Below are 10632 nucleotides of genomic sequence, written 5' to 3'. Positions count from 1 at the left end.
GAGGATTTAAAAAAGAAAAAAAGAAAAAAAAAGGGAGAGAATGTGATCACGCAGGAGACTAGAGCAAAGCCATACACTAGAGATTTAGGGTATATTTTGATCTGTTAAAAGAAACTATCTCAAAATTTTAAAGAGAGAACAACTTATATATATATGCCAAAAATAAAGGTAACTACTATGAAGGGATAGAATATGACTCTAAAATGAAAAATAAAAATGTTTTTTAAAAAAGGAATTGATAAGATGTTGGTTGAAAAAGGAAAAAGAAAAATTAAAAAAAAAATACCGTTAAAAAAAAAATTAACTTTAAAAGAGTAAAGAATCATGGTAAAAAAGCCATGGATTCTATGTGCAGTATTCCCCTAGCACTGGAGTTCTGCCGTTCTCCTTGATCGGTAAACTTGGTCTTGGCTGCCTGTTCTTGCTGATCTTCTGGGGGAGGGGCCTGTTGCCGTGGTTCCCAAATGTCTTTGCTGGAGTTGGAATTGCTCCGCTGTTGCCCAGTCCGGGCTAAGTAATCTGCTCAGGTTTGCTCTTGGGAGCTTTTGTTCCCTGCAAGCTTTCCGTACAGCTTTGGAGGAGGGGAGTGAAAATGGCGACCTCCCAATTTCCGCCCCAGAGGAGCTGAGAATTCGGGGCCCCGCTCCTCAGTGAGCCCCCAGAGAAAAGCAGTCAGTCACTCCCGGCTCCCCGGTCTCCGCCCACACTCCATGCTCACCCGGCCTGTGACCGAGCGTTTCTATCTCTGGCACCCAACTTGGTGATCCCTGTGGTGCGCTCCCGCGCTACTCCTCCTGGGGGAGGATGGGGAGTCTCACCGGATCTGCCGCTTGTTGGATCCCTGCTGGAGGAGCAGTGGCCCGACTGTGCCGCGGATCACGGTTTATGGCAACCCCGAGCTGAGAGTCCGCTCCTCGGCTCCGTCTCTGCAGCCGGCTTCCCCACTTCGATACCTGGGAGCTCTGCCGCACTCAGGTACCCCCGGTCTTCCTTTGACCCCGAGGGTCCTGAGACCACACTGTCCCGTGTGTGTTCCACCCCCCGCTTAGCCACTGGAGCGACGTCCCTCAGCGGAGCAGACTTCTAAAAGTTCCGATTTTGTGCTCAGCTGCCCTATCACTTGCCAGAAGCGGCCGACAGAGGCCCCCCTCCCCCGCCGTCTATCCTCCTGAATATCGCCTTGGATGCACTTCTCCGCACGTCGTACCTTCCAGAAAGTGGTTGCTTTTCTGATGAGAGAGTTGTTGCTATTCTTTTCTTCGATCTCCTGTTGAGTTTGTAGGTGTTCAGGATGGTTTGATCCCTATGCAGCTGAATTCCTGAGACCAGACGAAATCCAGGTCTCCTACTCCTCTGCCATCTTGCTCCGCCCTCTCTAATCTCTTCTTAATAGGACACTATCATATTAGGTTAGGGCCCACTTGCAGGACCTCATTTTATATTAATCACCTATTTAAAGACTATCTCTAAATACAGTCACATTCTGAGGTATTGGGAGTTTGAACTTCAACATATGACTTTTGGGTGAACAGAAATCAGCGTATAACAAATATAACCAAGCTATTAATGTTGATATAATCCGTGGGTCTTACTTAGATTTCCCCAGTTTTACTTGTGCATTCATTTGTGTGTGTATGTGTATGCATGTGTGTATATGTGTGTGTATGTGCATGTGTGTATGGGTTCGTGTGTGTGTGTGTGTGTGTCTACATGTAGGTCTGTGTGTATATGTGTATATGTGTTCATGTGTGTGCATGTAGGTGCGTGTGTGTATAGGTCTGTGTGTGTGATATATGTGTATTGAGTTCTATACAATTTCATAGCTGTGTGGATACATGCATCCACTATCACAGTCAAGATACTGAAGAGTTCTGGGGTGCCTGAGTGGCTCAGTCAGGTAAGCATCTGCCTTCGACTCAGGTAGTGATCCTGGGGTCCTGGGATTGAGCTCCACGTCAGGCTCCCTGTTCAGTGGGGAGTTTGCTTTTCATTCTCCCTCTGCCCCTGCTTGTGCTTTCTCTCTTTCTCTCTCAAATAAATAAAATAAATAAATAAAATCTTAAAAAAAAAAGAGGAAGATACTAAACAGTTCCAACTCCTTAAGGATTCTTCATGCTGTTCTTTCACAACCACACTTACACCCTTCCTGCCTATCCACCCCAGCGCCTGACCCCTGACATCCACTCATCTGTCCTTAATTTCTAAAACTGTCATTTCAAAATGTTATATTAAAGAATTCATAGGGAGTGTACCCTTTGGGATTGACTTTTCTCACATATCATACTTGCCTGGAGATTCATCTAAGCATTGCCTGAACAGTAGTTAGCTTCTTTTTATTACTGAATGTTGTTCTGTGTGATGACGTCCCACAGTTTGTTTTAACACTCACCTTTTAAGGGATGACTGGGCTGATTCCAGTTTTGGCCTGTCACAAATAAAGCTGCTCTGAACATTCCTATGCAGGTTTTTGTTTTGTTTTGTTTTTTTAATGAACATAAGTTTTCATTTCACCGGGATAAATGCCCAAGTGTGCAAATACTGAGTTGTATGGTAGTTACATGTTTAGTTTTCTAAGAAACTGCCTGACTGGTATCCAGAGTGGCTGTAATAGTTTACATTCCCACCAGTGATCTATGCTTGATCCAGTTTCCTCACATCCTTGCCAGCATTTGGTGTTGTCACTCTTACTTTAGCCACTCTGATCCATGGTATTGTGCTAAGACAGAAAGGCTGGAGGGGCTGGGGTTGGTTAAGCTCCGGTATAGTAATTTCTCTTAAGGGCAGGAGGGGAACAGAATGCTCTGAGTGTCCTTCAGAGCGGCTTCAGCTGCTGTAACAAAGTGCAGTAAGCTGAGAGACTTCACAGAAATTTATTGTCTTGTAGTTCTGGAGGCCAGAGTCCAGGATGAGGGATTGGCTGCCTTGGTTCCTGGTGAGAGCCCTCTTCCTGACTTGCAGACAACTGCCTTCTAACTGGGTCCTCACACGGCCCTTCCTCCACAGGGCCACACAGAGGGAGAGATCGTGCTCTACTTCTTCTTAAAAGATCATAGTCCTTTCAGATTAGCACCCTACCCATATAAGCTCATTTTACCTTAATTACCTCCTAAAAGCCTTATCTCCAAATACAGTCACATTGCAGGTTGAGGGCTTCAGCATAGGAATCTGGAGGGGACACAGTTCAGTTCATAGCAATTACTTTACCCCCACTTGCTAGAAGCCTGAGGGGATTTTCTCTGATGTTAAGGGCAAGAACCTGGTATGTCTCAGGAAAGTTGGGGGCTCCTCTGAGACCATGTTAACTCTCAAGCCAGCCAGACGCAGCCTCCAGTGTTCGTCCTTATGGTGCCCATTTCCCTTCCAGTTTCAGGCTCCAACCTCTGCTCCTGGTAAGCTCTGAATCCTTTGCCTGTCTCTCCAGTTTTCAGGGTGTTGGCTTGCCCTTTGACCACAATTCTCTAAGGTTTCGAAGAGGAGTTGTTGATTTCAGTTTATCCAGCCTTTTTCTTATTGGGGGGATGGAGCTTTTTACATGTCAGACCAGAGACCAGAACTAGTATTACGTTTTTAATTTGGGTTTCTGTATGTTCACTATTAGGACACAGAAATAAAATGGGTTTTCATCTGCCAGTCCCCCCACCTTGCTGAACTCACTCATTAGTTCTTGGGGCAGGGGAGGGGAGGAGTTGCCACGCCTGGCTTCTCAAACCTGTGCTGTCCCTGAGGTCAGTCCCACAGCTCTTCTCTCCCAGTGCTGCCTCTGCCCACACGGGGCCACTGAGTGGCTCCGCCGTGGGAACTGCCTCAGACCACTGGTGAGCGGGTGGCTTGTCTGGGCTCCCAGCTCTGAGTGTTTGTGTCCATGGTGAGTGTGTGGTGGCCTTGCTTAGGCCTTCTCCATCAGGAGGGCAATTGCTGGGCACCTGGGTGGCTCAGTCGTTGGGCGTCTGCCTTCGGCTCAGGTCATGATCCCATGGTCCCAGGATCGAGCCCCGCATTGGGCTCCCTGCTCGACGAGAAGCCTGTTTCTCCCTCTCCCACTCCCCTTGCTGTGTTCCCTCTCTCTCTGTCAAATAAATAAATAAGTCCTTAAAAAAAAAAAAAAAGAGGGCAATTGCTGGGTTGATTTAGGATGAAAAGTTCAGACTGCATTTGCCTGCAGACCAACTTCCTGTGAAATGACCCATCTAGGGCTTTCCTGGGCCTCCCGTCCCCTTTCAGGCTTATTTCTAGGACACACTTGTAAATGGATTCTAGGTATCCATTTATTTTCTTTCCCTCCGCTTTTTAGTATAAAAAGCTTTAAACACACAGAAAAATTGACATAATATGCACTGATCAGCCCCATATTACAATCTTAATTTGACAGTATTGTTAACAATACCATAAAGTACCATACGTACTTTAGTTTTTGTTTGTACGGGTCTTTGTATCTCTCTGTACTGTGTGTATGTGTGTGTGTTTTTTCAAGCCATTTGAAAGTAAGTGTCAGATACCATGAGACTCCGCTTCTAAATAGTTCACAGGCAACTTCTGCCTAACCACAGTCCTACTGTAACACCTGAGAAACCTAGTCGTAATCATCTAACACTATCCAATATTCCGACCATATTTACATTTCTCTAATTATTCAAAAATGTCTTCTGTGGTAAATTTTTTGGAACTAGGATACAGTTGAGGGTGATGCATTGACCTGTCAATGCTGTTCTCGTGGCAGAGAAAAGCCCCTTGATTGCACTCGCAGAATCTGTGGGTCAGGGCTTCAGATGGGGCACGGGACAGATGGCCCCCCCCACCTCTGCTCCCATCATGGGTGCTGGGAAGACCGGACAGCTGGGGTGACCCAGAGGCCAGGGCTGGAATCACATGCGGCTCCTCTCTGTGGGGCTCGGCTCCTTTAGGGAGTGTCAAGGGGGCACCAGGAGGACCACATGGCAGGCACAAGGCTTCTGACCTCAGAAATACTCCACATCATCCTCACCCAGACCCCCGCAAAGCACAGGGAGGGACACAGGCTCCTCTGGGTGGGGAGTGTCCACTGCAGAAGGGGATGTGGGGGGGGAGAGGCCATTGAGGCCATGTATGGAAAATATGGTCAGCCTGCCTCTATGTGTTTAGCCTTTTTAACCTGGAACACCTGATTCACCCCCACAAGGCTGTCTCTTTGAAGAGACCTATAGGCCGTCCCACATTCTGAATCTGATAGTGTCATTCAGTCTGCTCCTCTGTTCCTTATACTTCCTATAAATTAGAAACTAGGCCTAAAGGCCTGATCAGATTCACAGTAAGCCCATGTAGCACAGACATCCATTTGTTTTAAAATGTGACCAGGAGATGACTGCTAGCATCTTGTTTTGTCTTCTGCAATAAAACCCAGATGAGTGTAAGTTAGAATTAAGGAGGTGATGGACACAGACATGGAGAGACAGAGGGTGCCCATGCTCCCAGTAGGGTGCCCTGCGGGGCACACACCTGAGCCTCGTCACAGGAAGCATCCAGCAGGCCCCAAGTGAGGAAGTGTTAAAGGGGAGAGGCAGGGAGGGACTGTATCTGTCAAAATTTTCGGTGTCACACAAGACAAAGGCCACAGAAATATCCCAAATTCAAGGAGGCTAAAACGGCCTGCCTGGTAAAGGCACTGCCTGAGGGGAGGAAGGGGCATAATGGGCAACTGAGATGTAGGTGGTGTGATTCATGTCCTGAAGCCAGACCTGCATGACAGTATATGAGAACACATGCACCTCCTTAGGAAACACACAGTGCAGGGCCTCGTGTGTGTGTGTGTGTGTTGTGTGTACACGCGTGCGTGCATGTACCTGCAGAAAGCATCTGCCACAAAGCACACGGGGATGCTGCCAGCCAATGAGCCTGGGTGAAGGGTGCATAGGTGTTCTTTGTAGTAGCCTTGCCCGTGTTGTGAAGGTTTGAAATTATTTCCAAACAAAGACTAAATATTAAAGGTAAACAGAAGAAAATTAACTGAATGAAGATTCCATTTCTGGCTGTTCATAAAATCAAGGCTGTTCTCAGAGAACAAGATGAGTGTGTATCGATACTGAAAAACAATTTTAATTTTCACAATGAAACGTAATAAACACAAGAGAGTTCCATACCAGACATAATGGCCATGAGTTTATGTTGTTTGGAAAACACCTCTTTACCCTCAGTTCTGAGATTTTAAGGACAGGATGAGGGGCAATCTCTTTACAGAGAAGAGAAGGAGCAGTGATCACGAGAAAAACACGTAGACTCTCTAAGCATGAATAATCCAAGTTGAAACAACTTCAGGGTTCCATCATCTGCTTCTCAAGTCCTCAGAAACGTAATAACACCGTGGTTGTTAGCGCAGCCCCGGGGGAGTGGTGGGCGTGCATTGAGAGTGGCGCTGGGAAGCCATTCGGAGGATGCCACTCTGCAGACACCTGGGGCTGCTGGTGCTTGGCCTCGAGAATGGATGGGCGGCTGTGGGGAAAAGCAAACAAGCAATAGTGTGGTGTCTATGAAGATATGCACGACAGTTGAACGTATCTGGCATTTGCACGGTGAGAGGCGGTAGGGGCAGCGTTCTCGTTGCTGTTTCAGCTCATGGCGCCTTCGTTTGCCCCCCCCCCCCGCGGGCATCTGTTGAGCATGCACCGCCTGCTGGCCAGTGGGTACTGAGAAAAAGCAGAACACGCAGTTTAATCACTGCCTCGTCCTGCTGAAAGCTATGTCTGTATGTTTAATGACAAAGACCAGAGGAGACTTCGAGGAGCTTCATATACTTCAAGTTTAATTGGGTGTTTTCCTTCAAATTGCTTAAAGTAATAATTGGAAATAACCATGAAAGAAATGAGAACAACATGGAAGGTTTTCAGAGCAGTGGTTTGTATGTTCCTGATGTGACCGCCTCTGATGGTCCAGATGTGTCTCCTCTCCTCCAGGGAGTGGAGCAGGCTTTCTCCTCTGTGGCACTGTGGCCGTCGGGGCCGTATCAGTCCTGCCCTGGAGGACGCTGAGCACCTCCCCCACGAGATGCCAGTAGCCATCCCCTCCCAGCTGTGATAAAGAGCCTTGTCTCCAAACATTGCCCCATGTTCCTCAAGGAACAAAATCTTCCCTGGCCAGAGCCACTAGAATGATCTGAATTGAGCTGCTGGTTTAAAAAAAATAACTTTGTCATCTGTATTTTAATCCATTTTGCTCCAGAGTCAGAAATGCAAGGATGAAGTGTCCCAGCTCAATCACAAGGTCCTTCAGCTTGGAGAAGAGGCCTCTATCCACCAGGCCCAGAATGAGAAGAACTGCATCACCATTCAGCTGTTAACACGGAGACTGGAGGAGGTGGGGCAGCGGGAGGGGTTGCAGGTGAGTAATCTAGACCGTCAGGAACAGCCTTAAAATGCCTGGAGGCAGACTCATCCCTCAGGTAAAGAGAGAGACTTAGTAAGTATGTGCCTTGGAAAATTTGACTTCAGCAGCTTTTGCAAATCCTCAATATCTAGAAAAAGTAGCAGAAAGGAATTAAATCCTGATGCCAGGAGAGTAAATTGGTAGACCTCTCAGGAGGACATTTGGGCAAAATATACATCAAGTACCTCAAGAATGTCAGGGTGCTCTGATTTTATAATTTTGCTTATGGGAATTTTATCTGATCATTGTGGAAAGACTTAGCTGAAGTATTTTCATTGCTGTGGTATTTATGATAGCAAAACAATTCAAATCAGCTTAAATCATCAATAATATTGAATGAATCAGTAAATTATGGTATAGCCATTAAAAATCATGTTTCAAATAATAATTAATGTCATGGGGAAATGCTCAAGGTAGAATGAGGAAAGCATAGGATACGATGCTGTACTAATAGCTAGAACTGCACGTTTGGAGGAAGGGCTGAGATCACACAGTGTCAGGTGTGGTCCTCAGCTGCTGGGATGATGGGTGATTTAAATTTCATAATCTTTGCTTTTCTGTACATTTCTGAAGTTTCTACATTAAACATATCAATGCTGAGATATTTCTTATACTTGTGAAATTGATTTTTTTAAAAACAGGGTGAGCACATCCAAAAACTTGAAGTTGAACTCGAACACAAGAATCAGGAATGTCAGAGCCTAAGACTGTCACAGTCACAGCTGAGAGAGACCCTTGAAGAAAGTCAAGACCAGGTGGGTGTGCATAATGGCCAGTGGCTGGGTCTCAGCCAGGAAGAAAGTCAACATGGTTTGGCACTGACAGAGCCTGGCCAGGACGGGTCTGGCCCAGAGAGGTTATTAGCCTGGCCTGAGGTTACATAGCTGGTTGGGCGCTTACAGTCCCAGGACTGAAGTAGAGCCTTGTCCAGGGTTGGCTGAGCCATCTGTGGGCCGGGCTGTGTTTCAGTTTATGCACAAGGGAAGGAGGCTGGTAAGCAGTGCTTTTCGGTGTGGCATCTGCAAAACAGAAGAGCAAAGGAGAGTGACAGGTGGCTTCTGAGGTAGGGGGTGGCGTCAGATCCAAGGACACAGGGCGGAGTAGTCCCAGTGGTTGGCAAGCTTGGTGCACAGAAGCCCTGAAGTTGCGCACACGTGTGGGTGTCGAGCTCCTGCCTTCTGCCTTCTCTCCTGCTCCAGCATTTATCCAGTGCGCCAGGTTCTCAAGGTGCAGAGATAGGAAGGTGGAGAGCTAGCAGTCTCGGACAAGTAAGTGTGAGCAGGATGGGCCAACAAGGACCTTGGGGTGCCCGGACAGCATGAGGTGCAGGGACACAAGAGAGGAAGAGCTGGTGCTTAGATGCTGGGGGCTGCAGGAAGGAAAGAGGGGCCGTGGGAGAAGCCTCCCAAGCACGGTGTGGGAAGGGCCCTACAGCTGGACTTGCTATGCCCCCCAACATACTCAGGGCCTTAAGACATGCTTTTGGGGGCTCTGTGGGCTCTCACCTTCCCACTGCAAACAAGCACTGTCCCAGAGGTCCTTCTGAGCATTTGGGGGATCCCTTCTCTGTCTTTAAGTCTGAAAGGAACCTTGAGAAGTTGCCTTGCCCAGTTTTGAGCCCTTGGAGGCTAGGAGGCAGCCACTGCCATGGGCAGAAGATTCCTTACTTAGGCAGTCCCTCTGTGATATGAGCTGGTTTCCCCTTCTTCGTGGTTCAGAAGAGGACCCCAAAACCACAATGAAAGTTCTCATGAGGGAAGTAAGGGGAGGCCGTGGTAAGGGTGGCGTGGAGCCCTGAGGGAGGGGCCAGGGTTGTCACTGGCACACTTGGGGGTGGTTCTGAGGAGGAGGGCCTGGAGGTAGAGCAGCTTGGGGGGGAGCATCTAGAGGGCCTGGCAGAGGACTTTGTGCAGCTCCGAGTGGGGTGTGGGGGAGCAGAATGCTGCACGCATCACACGCCCCTGGGAATCTTGGCTTGGTGCCACCCCCAAACCTGGCAGCTTGTAGCACTGTTTACCATTCTCCTTCACGGTCTGTGGGCTCTCTTCACTTGATGTCTCGGGGGGGCCGTTGCAGTGCGGTGGGGTTGGGGCAGGCATCATCGGAAGGCACAGCTGATCGCTGTGTGGGAGCTCTGGGCTCGCAGGGCTGGGACGTGGGGCTGGCGGGTGCCTGGGGGCCCAGGGTGCTGTCAGCTGGAGCCCCCACACGTGGCCTCTCAGTGGCATGGGGTTCTCTGAGTGCAGCAGCAGCAGGGAAGCTCTGATAGTAGAGGCGACCAGGCGCCCTCAGAGGAGCACATACAGCTCCCAGGCCCCTCAGGACTGCGCCATGGCGTTCCAGAACATTATTCCCCACATTCTATTGATCCAGCCTGGGTTCAGGGGGAGGGCACAGAGCCCACCTCTCCATGGGGGAGGACACAGTCCTCACCTCTCAACACAAAGAGGGCAGAGCCCCCATTCCTCAAGGGGCAGGAAGAGAGCCTGCGAGCACAGGTGGGCAGAGCTGATGGCCAAGGCAGCTCACTGCCATGCCCTAGCTCCCAGAACACAGCCACCCTCATTTCCTGGCTGTTGGCGGCCCCAGTGCTCTCTGGAGACATCTTTCTCCTTGTTATGTGATAGTGGAGGTGGGGTCTCCAGAGCTGGTCCGGGCTCCACCCGGAGTCTCACTTCCACGAGGAGGGAGATGAGGGGGCTCAGGAGACAGCAGGGGGAGGGGCGGGGGGTGTTACGGGCTGCTTGCCCTGCACAGAGAGCTGCAGGGTAGGGCCACAGACACAGAGACCTCACGCTGGGTCAGACAGTGGCCTTCGCGCAGGAGCTTGTACCCGGCCCCAGGGTTCAGAGCAGAGGGGTGGCTGTAGTGGGTGTCCGCGAGGGGCATGGGGACAGAGTATTTTAAGAAAGAGCAGCATCAGGGCGTTGGGGAGTGCTGTTAGAGAGCAGGAGCACCTTTGGGATGGGTGGGCACTCTGACATGGTGTCACTAGGGCCTGGGCTGGGGCTCAGCTTCTGGCTTGGGTGTTTGCAGGATCACTGAAGCATGAAAGTCAGGAGGAGGCTACATTTGTAGGGTTGTGTTTTCGAACTGGTTCTCCCCTCTCTGTTCCTCTCTCTCAGGGTTTCCAGACCTGATTCCAACATTGTGTAGGGGGCTCCCCAGACACAGCACACAATTATCAGACACCAGCAGGGTGTCTGAGAATTCAGTTCTGTTATGACACTATGCCTGGAG

General features: G+C 49.3%; 1 protein-coding gene across 4 annotated transcripts in view; it reads left to right on the top strand.

The window, feature by feature from the left end:
• NINL (ninein like) overlaps positions 1-10632 on the top strand; it is a 132178-nt gene that overhangs the window by 108408 nt on the left and 13138 nt on the right. For all 4 annotated transcript variants that reach the window (XM_081833289.1, XM_081833288.1, XM_081833287.1 and 1 more), the window contains 2 exons: positions 7189-7347; positions 8034-8147. In XM_081833289.1, the coding sequence (XP_081689415.1) occupies positions 7189-7347; positions 8034-8147 (273 nt within the window). The remainder of the gene's footprint in view (positions 1-7188; positions 7348-8033; positions 8148-10632) is intronic.

The sequence above is a fragment of the Leptonychotes weddellii genome, chromosome 10, assembly GCF_054177405.1.
Source record: "Leptonychotes weddellii isolate Sample4059 chromosome 10, ASM5417740v2, whole genome shotgun sequence".
NCBI lineage: Eukaryota > Metazoa > Chordata > Mammalia > Carnivora > Phocidae > Leptonychotes > Leptonychotes weddellii.
This window is presented reverse-complemented; position numbering and strand designations above follow the sequence as displayed.